Source organism: Delphinapterus leucas, chromosome 1, assembly GCF_059928025.1.
Source record: "Delphinapterus leucas isolate spDelLeu-1000000601 "Yukka" chromosome 1, BTC_Dleu_Yukka2, whole genome shotgun sequence".
Classification (NCBI taxonomy): Eukaryota; Metazoa; Chordata; class Mammalia; order Artiodactyla; family Monodontidae; genus Delphinapterus; species Delphinapterus leucas.
This window is the reverse complement of record NC_143129.1, coordinates 172,807,072-172,820,401: the sequence shown is the minus strand read 5'-3', so window position 1 is coordinate 172,820,401 and position 13,330 is coordinate 172,807,072. Positions and strand designations below refer to the sequence as shown.

The 13,330-nt window shown below is 37.6% G+C and overlaps 1 protein-coding gene across 3 annotated transcripts in view; it reads left to right on the top strand.

Moving 5' to 3' along the window:
- The window catches only part of KDM1A (lysine demethylase 1A), a 64,255-nt gene that overhangs the window by 16,678 nt on the left and 34,247 nt on the right, over positions 1–13,330 (top strand). For 2 of the 3 annotated variants that reach the window (XM_022552169.3, XM_089899306.1), the window contains exon 3: positions 5,772–5,831. The exons of the other annotated variant lie outside the window; for it this stretch is intronic. In XM_022552169.3, coding sequence (XP_022407877.1) covers positions 5,772–5,831 — 60 coding nt within the window. The remainder of the gene's footprint in view (positions 1–5,771; positions 5,832–13,330) is intronic. 3 annotated transcript variants of the gene reach the window in all.

Below are 13,330 nucleotides of genomic sequence, written 5' to 3'. Positions count from 1 at the left end.
GTCAGTTCTTTCAATTGGCTTACAAAACCTTTGCTTTCTTCCCTAGCTTGTAGGGCTTTTACTTTCTTTTATATAGGATCCCTGCTACTGAGCTGCTCAGTTCTGCCCCAGTGTTAAGTTCAGGAGCAAAGCAGTGCTACAGCTCCTCCAGTGGTACAGTGAGAAAATTCCAGGCAGGCTCCTACCTCAGGAAGCATGGTTTTCCTGCTTTCTAGACTTAAAGGCTATCTATTTTAGTTCTTTATTTTATTTTACTTGCTGTGTTAGGTCTTTGTTGCTGCGCGTGGGCTTCTCATTGCGGTGGCTTCTTCTGTTGCGAAGCACGGGCTCTAGGCGTGTGGGCTTCAGTAGTTGTGGCACATGGGCTCAGTAGTTGTGGCTCGTGGGCTCTAGAACGCAGGCTCAGTGGTTATGGCGCACGGGCTTAGTTGCTCTGCGGCATGTAGGGTCTTCCCGGACCAGGACCTCGAACCCATGTGTCCCCTGCATTGGCAGGCGGATTCTTAAACACCATGCCACCAGGGAAGTCCCAGTTCATTATTTTAAACAAGAGTGTAACCCTAGAATTGCTGCTCTAATTGGAGATTTCATTTTGGTTAATTTTGTTGGGGAGTATTGATCAGTGTTAGGTGTTTTAAAATGCCTCTAATGTGCTTCAGAGGAACCCCCAAGGCTCTTCCTTCAGGATAGTTTAGTCTACCTCTCTGAGTCCAGTTTACTTTGCTTTGCGTTTCTTTGAGCTGCTGTAGATGATTTATTCTTCTGCCAAAAATCATAGTCAAAAAGTTAGCAGGAAAGAGATGTATCAAGCAAGAGTGGTATACTTGAAGGTGTTTTTTAAGCCACCTCTCACTACAGCAGGGACAGGAAGGCAGCACAACTTGGTGATGGTCACCAATAATTCATTTTTCTCAATTATTTTCTTTTTTACTTTTTTTATCATTTATGTTGACCAATTCCTCTTTGAAACTGTGACTTTCCTTATGAGATTAATCATACAGCTGCTTCAAAATTTTTTACCTCCATGTTGATTTAAAATTTCTTATACCCATTCTCACTTGTGAGTTCTAGTCTTTAATTTCCAACCATCTTTAGAGTATTTCCATTTAATTTTACTAACCTGTCTCCCAGATTTCCCATTTTTTCCATTGTATTACTATTCTCCTGAACTTTGGAAGCTTGGAGCCTTGAAAGCCCCTTATCTCTTTCATCAAGTCTCTTGTAAAGTCATGTGTCTTCCTGTGCACAGCCTCTTCACCTTGTCCATTTTTACTGTCACCTTTTAAACTTTTTTTTTTGCGGTACGCGGGCCTCTCACTGCTGTGGCCTCTCCTGTTGCGGAGCACAGGCTCCGGACGCGCAGGCTCAGCGGCCATGGCTCACAGGCCCAGCCGCTCTGCGGCATGTGGGATCTTCCCGGACCGGGGCACGAACCTGTGTCCCCTGCATCGGCAGGCAGACTCTCAACCATTGTGCCAGCAGGGAAGCCTTACTGTCACCTTTTTATTCTGATGGATTTCACTTCACATCTAAATTATTTCAGTAGTCTTTCAACTGGATCTCCTTTATCTAGATCACCTTTCTCCTCTAATCCATCTAGTACAAACTGATTAAAGTATCACTTGTTTTGTTGCTTTCCTGGTAAAAATACTGTTCTCCTTCATTACTATTAAGATCAAGTTTAAGTTTTGGCCCTGAAAGTGGCCCATTTTTGCTTATCCTTTGTGTCTCCCACTGCTCTTTGAGATCATCTCCTTCATTAAGCAGGGTGCTGTGTGCGATTCTTCGTACATACCATGTCTGTGGTTTTCTCCTTGCTTTTGTAAATGTTCTGGACCATGCTGTGGTGTCACCGTACCCCACACCCCCCACCCCAGTCTATCCAAATTTCTGGATTTGTTTGGAAAAGCTTCCCTGATTCCCCCAAGTGTGTGTTTCTTGTTTCCTTTAAAAAAAAAAAAGTTTCTTTCTGGATATTTTTCATCTTTCCCCAATGAGCCCTTTGAAAATAGGGACTCAGCCTTTTCTACTTTTGATTTTGTGCTTGGCAGTTTGGATGGGTATTCAGTAAACATTAAATTTGTGAGCTTATTAAGTAAGAAACTCAACTAGTGTGTTTATATAGTGCAAACTTGTGTGTTCAAAGATGGTTTTAACTTTTGAGATGTTTTTTTCCTTTGCTAGTTTCTTAGGTTCAATTGAAGTCAATCCTTGACAGTTATTTTTATTCTGTAAATTTGGTAAAATTTTGATTAAATAAATTTTGATGAATTGATTTTCTGTTTAAAGATCATTGCTTCCTAGAAGATTTAGTAATTCCTCAAAATGTTTACAAAGTTATCAGTTAATGTGATTCCAAGAAACTAAATAGTCAAAATGTGATGAAGGGCTTCCCTGGTGGCGCAGTGGTTGAGAGTCCGCCTGCCGATGCAGGAGACGCGGGTTCGTGCCCCAGTCCGGGAGGATCCCACATGCCGCGGAGCAGCTGGGCCCCTGAGCCATGGCCGCTGAGCCTGCGCGTCCGGAGCCTGTGCTCCGCAACGGGAGAGGCCACAGCAGTGAGAAGCTCGCGTACCGCAAAAAAAAAAATGTGATGAATATGTTGTTCAGTATGTCCCTGGGAACAACACATCAATGATTCTCGCCTCCATGCCTGCCAGATAAAAGTATTTGAATGTAATACTTCCTCTTAAGATGTTGAAAGAGTGGTCTCTTGAGAGTTTGAATCAAGATGAAAAAACAGTTCAGTAGTGTGACTATAACTAAAATACTTAACTGTTCTTCAAGAATAACTTAACAGATCTGTAGATTTATTAGAGGACAACTGAAAGGCTGCTATGTAAGATAAACTGAAAAGATTTTATTTTCAACTTGGAGAAGTTATGCACAAATAAACTGTATTAAGGTCTCTACTTCAAACTTGAGGATTTTGTGTGTGTTGTCGGCGGGGGTGTGTGAAAACAAAAGGAAGCCTGCTCGCTCAGTAGTGCCAAAATCAAGGTGACTGTGTACACGCTAGGTGACAACCACATTTGCCTGCTGTTCCATGTCTTTGTGCCACTGTCAGAAGCAGAGTTCTAGGCCTGAAAGACCCGAAGAGCAAATGAATATGGCATTTTATATGTTCTAATCAGAGACACTACCTGGATGGAAAGTTAGCTGCAAACATTTGTATGTGTGCTGTTCTTAATAAAATGAATATTCTGTTAAAGAATAAAGGAAATTAATATGTAATTATAAGACTGTTTCTTATGCCAATTGTATTGCATGATTCTGTGCTTTGAACATTATAGCATGCTGGCAAAACAAAGGATGTGAGAGCTGGTAAAGCAAAAAAAAAAAGAGGAAGAATTGGTCTAGAATACCACTAATAAAAATGGTGCTGTTTTCTGCTGTCTTTGGAGAAGTAGGCACCCTCAAAATACTCATGAGTATATTGTGATTAGAGAGAAAATAGCAACTTTACTTTCAAGCAGGTTATAAATATTCATCAATTCAAGAGACAAATATATTGTTCATTTACTTAATTTTAAGCACTTTTTGTTTTCCATCATTTCTTTCATGTTTATATCATCTTCTGCTTGGTTTTCTCCTGTTTCTCTGCTTAAGTAGTATTTTAGAGTTTCATTTCTTTTTTGACTTTCTGTTGCTATGAGAGATACCTTTTAAAAATCTTCCAGAGTATTGAATATTTTCCATGTTTCTCCTACGTATTTTTATCGAAGGACAGTGTCTTTATAAGAATTTTGTTAGTACCTCTTTTCAAAAGCAGACAGCAAAAAAGACTGCCTTACCTTGTTGTAAAAGAGCAGCCTTGTTGACCTTTTGAGCACTTAAGTCAGGGGTAAGAAATCCATATTTCTATTAAGAAAAAACATTGACAGGAAAAAGAAATGAGTACAGTAAATAGCATATTGTATGACATGTAGTGGGAGAAGAAGGAAAATGATAGAAATAGAAAGGGTAAAATAATTCAGTCTTAATGGCAAGCTTGAAAGTGTTTTTTGGTTTTGTTTTTACTTATTAAGAAGTGGTGAGATGCCATCATTAGAAGAGACTGTTGTTTTCATTCTTTCTTAAAGAAGCCAGAAACATAATTTGAGAAAGAAGAGCTACATTATTCCTAATGCCTAAATGTTCTTCTTGGAAACTCTTTCATTGTTTTCAGCCCCTTTCCCCCCTTCTAAAATAATAGCTTAATCTTCTGGTCTAGTTTGGTGCTATTTGGAACCAAAGAAAATAATGACAACAATTTTAACTCTGAAACTTTTTAACTCTGAAAGACTTTTAAATGAATAAATCCATAAGTTCATTAAGAATGAACATTTTTTAATTTAAACTTTAAAAGTAAACTTTTAAATGTACAGCCTGCATTTTTAAGATAAGTTTACAGATTGGATTTCATAATTGGAGTTATCTCTTCATAATTATATGCCCTTTCCAAAGGCTGTAAACAGCAAATCATATACCTTGTACCTTGTCTGAGAAGCATAACCTTCTAGAACCTAAAGTACCGTTTATACAAGAGCAATGTGAAATAATTTTAGGATGGGATTCTATTCTACTTTCAAAGTAGACCATATACCATCTAGCAACACATTATAATATTGTCAGAAATCATTTATATATGAATACCTTCATATACTTAAAGATGAAAATGTCATTTTAAGTCTCACAGACCTGGGATCATTCTTATAGTAAGGGGGCTATGTTAGTTTTACTTTCCTGCTGCCTTTTAACTCAAACGGTAGAATAATCAATCTGCTTTCTAGTTGAGATTCTTTTAGAATAAACTGTTTAATGAAGAGTGTCCAGTTTTAGATCTTTGGGGGATGGTGTTTCATATCTTCCAAAGATCACACTGGTAGTAGTTTTCCCTAGTATATCAGGTGGCGAGAGGCTTAAGAGGATCATTGCATCTGTCTTGGTGATTGATTTTTGGAAGAGTCTGGAAGATGATCTATCCTAACTTCCTCAGATTTAACTTTCAAGCTGTGATACTTAAAGTTATTTCTGTACATTAATCAATGAGGAAAATTTCTTAGAGGGCTTATTTTGAAGCTTGAGGTAGAAGCTCCCCCATCATCTTGCCTGCTCCAGCCTTCCCCCTTGTGTTATGTCTATCTACAGTACTTGGCATATGGCTGTGAGGTGTTTTATGGTGTTGTAATTAAAGTGTTACTGAGGAAGCACTGGCATGTTCCGCTCTGGCACTGTCTAGTATGTATAGTGAATGAAACTTCTTTTGGAACTGAGTCTCTTAGTTATCATCCCTTCTTTGAAGTCAAGGGGAGAATATTTCATTAAAATTATGTCTTGCTTGTTGTCTTATGTATATTCTTTTTAGATAGAAAGGTAAAGTTTAAGAGACATTGAGCGGATGCTGAATTGTTGCAACTCCAGATCCTAGAGCCCATGTCACACCCACTCTCAGTCTAGCAACAAGTAGTAAAAGACATTTGGAATCCCTTTTCCCCCATCCAACCTTGACTATTAAGACTGACAGCAAGGATTTAGCAATTAGAAATACTGCGTACTTTGTTCTCCTACCTTTCAACAAGAATCAGCATGTAAAGTTGAAGTTTCCTGACCAGAATTTGGAAGACTATAATGTGACTCCCTGGGCCTTGATTCCAGAAGAAGGAGCTCTCTGAATATGCGTTTACTAGTTGGTGGTGGATTCGTGAGTCGCCAACTATTAGGCCTTTATGTCCAGATATTATCTCAATTTATGGAGTAAGGTCCCTGAGTTCTCCTCTTTCCTTCCACAGGGCAAGCAGGAGGACTTCAAGACGACAGTTCTGGAGGGTATGGAGACGGCCAAGCATCAGGTGAGGGTGGCATTAGATGCTTGCCACTTAGCAAGAGCCGCCAAGTCAGGGTTTGATGCTTGCAAGTGTTTTTGGCTGTAGTACCCACATTTTAGCCAGAAGCGCAGGGGAACTTTAACCCACAGGACAGAGTAGTATAATAGGAGAAAGTGTAGACAGAACAAAGGCAAGCAAAACCTTTTGAAGTCCTCAGGCCGATCTCAGCCCTCCACTCTTCTTCATGTTTTTGAGGAGATGGCGGGTACTTTTCTCCCCAGCAGTCTTTATAGTAAAAGTAAACATGATATAAAACATAGACTTAGAAATCATGGGACCTTTACAAAGAAAAGTAACTTTATACACAGAGGGGAAGCCATAGGCTGAAAAACAGGATGGAAAGGCCTTCTAGGATTAGTCAGAGGAACTATGTGGGCAAGAGAAATGGTTGTTAAGTGGTATTGGATACAGTTTTTTCAGTTAACATTACATAGTTAATCATTTTGCAGTTTAAACATTTTGCTTCTCACATGAAAATTAATCTTTGTTAAAAAGTCTGCTTGAAGTGCTGTTTCTTTTCAGACCAAACTATGAGATTTTAACTTTTGGAAAAAGTAAAGGGTTAAATGATTTATAGGGGCCTATCTGGAACAGTTAAAGTTTGTTCCAAGAATCCAAAGTAGAATATCTGGATTTCATCCTTTACCTCTTAAAGGATGCAATTGTGTGTGCCAGTGCTCAAAACTAGTTTATATATACATTTTGATAGACTTGGAATAGGTATCACTTATGGAGTTTGTCACTTTTGAACTCTTAAGTCTACTTTAAAATTATTTGTTTATTATAGTTTGTGTACAGCAGGTCCAGGGAATATTTTGTATTTTACTCTCTTAGATCAAAAATAGTTCAATGTTAATACAGAAATTAGTACTTAGGGGATCCAGAATGTTAGAAGTAGACTTCTTTAAATGCTATTTGAAGGATTGGAGGTTGATAATCAGTACATGGTTGTCTTAGAGGAGTTAAAATTCTCTTTCAGAGTCTGTATCTGGCAGATAAATCTTCAAGAATGCTTTTCATCAAATGATGCACAATTGGATCTTCCATGGAACTGTTGAGGGTCAGGGATAGCCTTTAGAGCTTTAATCTTGAAGAAATAAATTGAGTTTTCTTGTTTCTTTTTGTTTTGTTTTTACATGAGTAATAAATAAGTTTACTCTTTTGCTTAAATAAACAACATGTTGTATTGCTGAAAGTAAAAGCAGACTTTCTTATAGAACTGTGGTGCTACTGACTTAATATTAGTAGAACATGAGTTTTAAGTGTTTCCAGGAATGGTGGTGACTATTCTGAACCCTTCAAGGTCTCTTCTTTAGATTTTCACCTTGTTCAGAAGCATGTATTTGTGAGATGATCAGTCAGAGTTAGAAACGTATGCTTATAAGTGATCAATGTTATTCTCTTAACAAAACCAAATGACCGTCATGAGTATCTTGGGACCAGGATCACATCTTGACTTTTAAAAAATCATAGCAAGTTGGTGTTTACATCCTAAATCTTGAAAGTTAGAAGGGAACTTGAGGTCATCTTGCCTAGCTTTCTGCCTTCAAACAGGTGGTATTTGTATCACCCCTGTTTTATCAGGTCCTGAAACACAAAGTTAAATGACTCGACCAGGAATATACCCAACTGTGGAGGAGTGAGAACCCAGAGGTCTCGTTTCTTATGCGTATACTATTCCTTACACCTTCCCTTATAGAATCATTTAAAGTGTGCGTTTACGCTAAAAATAAAAAACCTAAAGCATAAGAAATCATAGGATTCTCCTCTTTTTCCTTTTTCTCTCTTCTCCCCCTATCCTTTATTCTTTTATTTTTAAACTATTATAGGACTGGATATGGTGCATCTAAACTTACTGATTTTAGGAAGTTTATATGTGCATCCTATCAGGCTCTTGTTTTCCCTATTTAGCTAGAAATCTAATTGTAGTTCATTTTATCTACGTTAATAAAGGGGGAAAAAAGGCAAGAAACTCATGGAGGCCTTCTTTTCTGTTGTTATATCTCTCTTACTTCATTCAAGATGCTACCTGTATCATATCAGAATTGGGGGGAAATGATTTCATGGAATAGCAGCCCTATATACTCACTTCCCCCCCTCCTTTTTTCTGCCTAATTGATATATCCGGAAAGATCTAAATTAGTCCCTTAAATATTTAACTACTTTTACTGTGTTTTGAGAGAAAGCGTTAGCCAATCAGACCATTAGAAAAGGCAATTATGCTTTAGCATGACTGCATTTTGAAAGGTGATGCTGGAAATTTCCTGTGTTAAGTGGTGAGAAAGAGGAATTGAACAGAGGGCAAGATTGGTATGTAGACAGCCTTGGGGCTTTTAAAAAATTAAGGTAGCATCTTTGAAATATTCTAAATTTCCAGAATACCAGACTCTGTTAAGTACACACAAACACCAAAGTATAAAACTGTATTCCAGAGCCAAGTGTAAATACTTCTGAATTATATGTACTACTGCTACTTTTAATCAGGATATTATACTGAAGACAATTGTATTCTGTAAGGTTCTTCCCTCTAAAGGAGATACTTGAGTTAGATTACCCAGAGTGGTTTGTTAGTTCATTTTGAAATATTTTATAGAAAGAATGTTTTGATTTAGCTTCTGAGCAGTTTAGGTTCCAACTTAACATTTTTTGTTTCCTTGGAAAAAAGTTAGATTTTTTCATCTTGCACACTTTTCACCTTGATTTTGATAATGGTTTCCTTCTTTGGAATAGTAAGTTTCATCCCTAAAAACCAGAAGGAAGGCAATAATTACTGAGTTCTTAGGGACCATTTTTCATTTTTTAAAAATTTATTTTTACGAATAATTGGGTTTGTTTTTAGATGTTATATAGAAGATAGAGATGGAGAACAGTGTTATTCCACATATACATTAATGTTACAACTTTTGGCTTCTTTAATTCCTTTTGTTAAACTTTTGATGTTTGATTCAAAGATAATTTAAAACTGTCATGACTGATATAAAATTTCTTAATTGTTACATATTTCCCAAATTAGCCAACTATATTGGAGTGATTTCTGTTGATAAGAACACTTGGAATGAGGAACCAAGTATAATGTAAAATTTAGTGCTTTTTCCCCACATGGTTTTTCTGGCTGTCATTGACAATAGTATTTTGCAGTAGGATTGATGTTCATTGACCACTTATTAAATATATATATAGAAGATAATATAGCTAAGAAAGAAAAGTACCCTGTTTTGGGGAGGGAGAAGTAGAGTTTACAGAGTTCATTGGTTGTCTTATTAATAGTATACACTCGTGAAATATACCAAGAAGTAACCTATTAAGAGGTATTTGGTCCAAATACTCAGGATTATTGGGTAGATAATGCTTCTTATAAATGTGACATGTTTTGGGACTTGGCTTTGTTTTTTGTTTATTTATTTTGATTTGGGGGTACAGGACTGGGGACATCAGAGCTGTATAGTTCGGGCTTCCCTGGTGGCGCAGTGGTTAAGAATCTGCCTGCCAACTCAGGGGACATGGGTTTGATCCCTGGTCTGGGAAGATCCCACATGCCGCGGAGCAAGTCCGCGTGCAGCAACAAAGATCCAACACAGCCAAAAAATAAATTAAAAAAAAAAAAGCTGTATAGTTTTAGAAGCTTTCAAATTACTGAAATAACCTATACATCTGATAGTCAGCATTTCTTCTTTTCATGCCTTAATTTCATGCTTCACCCTCCACAATATGGCTGTTACTGATTATTTTTTTCCTTAAGGAGTAATTAATTCTCCTGACAGTCTTTAATTTTAGGTCGAGATTCATTAAATGTGAGGATTATTGATTTGATCTACTGTTGTGAATACAGTATTTGTGCCCTCATAATCTACTGTGAATGGATGAATTTTTCTTCTTGTCTCCAACAACAGTATTTCTTAATGTACAGCCCACAGTAGCATTAGACATTTTTGCTTAACCTCTTGTTAACCATTATTTTTTCCTAGATAGTGTTTGGATGTCTTTGTGAAAACAACACCTCAATAGCTTAGCTATAATTTTCTAAGTTATATCTTTACCTGCTTTGTTCTTCTTCTTTTTTTTTTAAACATCTTTATTGGAGTATAATTGCTTTACAATGGTGTGTTAGTTTCTGCTTTATAACAAATTGAATCAGCCGTACATATACATATATCCCCATATCTCCTCCCTCTTGCGTCTCCCTCCCACCCTCCCTATCCCACCGCCCCATCTCACCCCTCTAGGTGGTCACAAAGCACCGAGCTGATCTCCCTGTGCTATGTGGCTGCTTCCCACTAGCTATCTGTTTTCCTTTTGATATATATAAGTCCGTGCCACTCTCTGACTTCATCCCAACTTAGCCTTCCCCCTCCCCGTGTCCTCAAGTCCATTCTCTACGTCTGTGTCTTTATTCCTGTACTGCCCTTGGGTTCTTCAGAACCTTTTTTTTTTCTTTTTTAGATTCCATATTATATGTGTTAGCATACGGTATTTATTTTTCTCTTTCTGACTTACTTCACTCTGTATGACAATCTCTATGTCCATCAGCCTCACTACAAATAACTCAATTTCGTTTCTTTTATGGCTGAGTAATATTCCATTGTATATATGTGCCACATCTTCTTTATCCATTCATCTGTCGATGAACACCTAGGTTGCTTCCATGTCCTGGCTGTTGTAAATAGAGCTGCAATGAACATTGTGGTACATGACTCTTTTTGAATTATGGTTTTCTCAGGGTATATGCCTAGTAGTGGGATTGCTGGGTCATATGGTAGTTCTATTTTTAGTTTTTTAAGGAACCTCCATACTGTTCTCCATAGTGACTATATCAATTTACATTCCCACCAACAGTGCAAGAGGGTTCCCTTTTCTCCACACCCTCTCCAGCATTTATTGTTTGTAGATTTTTTTGATGATGGCCATTCTGACTGGTGTGAGGTGATACCTCATTGTAGTTTTGATTTGCATTTCTCTAATGATTAGTGATGTTGAGCATCCTTTCATGTGTTTGTGGGCAATCTGTATATCTTCTTTGGAGAAATGTCTATTTAGGTATTCTGCCCGTTTTTAGATTGGGTTGTTTGTTTTTTTGATATTGAGCTGCATGAGCTGCTTGTAAATTTTGGAGATTAATCCTTTGTCAGTTGCTTCATTTGCAAATATTTTCTCCTGTTCTGAGGGTTGTCTTTTCATCTTATGTTTTCCTTTGCTGTGCAAAAGCTTTTAAGTTTCATTAGGTCCCATTTGTTTATTTTTGTTTTTATTTCCATTTCTCTAGGAGGTGGGTCAAAAAGGATCTTGCTGTGATTTATGTCATAGAGTGTTCTACCTAGGTTTTCCTCTAAGCATTTTATAGTGTCTGGCCTTACATTTAGGTCTTTAATGCATTTTGAGCTTATTTTTGTGTATGGTGTTAGGGGGTGTTCTAATTTCATTCTTTTACATGTAGCTGTCCGGTTTTCCCAGCACCACTTATTAAAGTGGCTGTCTTTTCTCCATTGTATATTCTTGCCCCCTTTATCAAAAATAAGGTAACCATATGTGCGTGGGTTTATCTCTGGGCTTTCTATCCTGTTCCATTGATCTATATTTCTGTTTTTGTGCCAGTACCATACTGTCCTGATTACTGTAGCTTTGTAGTATAGTCTGAAGTCAGGGAGCCTGATTCCTCCAGGTCCATTTTTCTTTCTCAAGATTGCTTTGGCTATTTGGGGTCTCTTGTGTTTCCATACAAATTGTGAAATTTTTTGTTCTAGTTCTGTGAAAAATGCCATTGGTAGTTTGATAGGGATTGCATTGAATCTGTAGATTGCTTTGGGTCATTTTCACAATGTTGATTCTTCCAATCCAAGAACATGGTATATCTCTCCACCTGTTTGTATTGTCTTTAATTTCAGTGTCTTATAGTTTTCTGCATACGGGTCTTTTGTCTCCTTAGGTAGGTTTATTCCTAGGTATTTTATTCTTTTAGTTGCAGTGGTAAATGGGAGTGTTTCCTTAATTTCTCTTTCAGATTTTTCATCATTAGTGTATAGGAATGCAAGAGATTTCTGTGCATTAATTTTGTATCCTGATACTTTACCACATTCATTGATTAGCTCTAGTAGTTTTCTGGTAGCATCTTTAGGATTCTCTGTGTGTGGTATCATGTCATCTGCAAACAGTGACAGCTTTACTTCTTTTCTGATTTGGATTCCTTTTATTTCTTTTTCTTCTCTGATTGCTGTGGCTAAAAATTCCGAAACTATGTTGAATAATAGTGGTGAGAGTGGACAACCTTGTCTTATTCCTGATCTTAGAGGAAATGGTTTCAGTTTTTCACCATTGGGAATGACGTTGGCTGTGGGTTTGTCATATATGGCCTTTATTATGTTGAGGTAAGTTCCCTCTATGCCTACTTTCTGGAGGGTTTTTATCATAAATGGGTGTTGAATTTGGTTGAAAGCTTTTTCTGCATCTATTGAGATGATCATACGGTTTTTCTCCTTCAATTTGTTAATATGGTTTTTCACATTGATCAGTTTGCGTATACTGAGGAATCCCTGCATTCCTGAGATAAACCCCACTTGATCATGGTGTATGATTCTTTTAATGTGCTGTTGGATTCTGTTTGCCAGTATTTTGTTGAGGATTTTTGCATCTATGTTCATCAATGATATTGGCCTGTAGTTTTCTTTCTTTGTGACATCTTTGTCTGGTTTTGGTATCAGGGTGATGGTGGCCTTGTAGAATGAGTTTGGGAGTGTTCCTCCCTCTGCTGTACTTTGGAAGAGTTTGAGAAGGATAGATGTTAGCTCTTCTCTAAATGTTTGATAGAATTCACCTGTGAAGCCATCTGGTCCTGGGCTTTTGTTTGTTGGAAGATTTTTTTTTTTTTTTTTTTTTTTTTTTGAGGTACGCAGGCCTCTCACTGTTGTGGCCTCTTCCATTGCGGAGCACAGGGTCCGGAAGCGCAGGCCCAGCGGCCATGGCTCACGGGCCCAGCCGCTCCGCGGCATGTGGGATCCTCCCAGACCGGGGCACGAACCCGCGTCCCCTGAATCGGCAGGCGGACTCCCAACCACTGTGCCACCAGGGAAGCCCGGTTGGAAGATTTTTAATCACAGTTTCAATTTCACTGCTTGTGATTGGCCTGTTTATATTTTCTATTTCTTCCTGGTTCAGTCTCAGAAGGTTGTGCTTTTCTAACAATTTGTCCATTTCTTCCAGGGTGTCCATTTTATTGGCATATAGTTGCTTGTAGTAATCTCTCATGATCCTTTGTATTTCTGCAGTGTCAGTTGTTACTTCTTTTTCATTTCTTATTCTGTTGATTTGAGTCTTCTGCCTTTTTTTCTTGAGTCTGGCTAATGGTTTATCGATTTTGTTTATCTTCTCAAAGAACCAGCTTTTAGTTATATTGATCTTTGCTATTGTTTCCCTCATTTCTTTTTCATTTATTTCTCATCTGATCTTTATAATTTCTTTCCTTCTGCTAATTT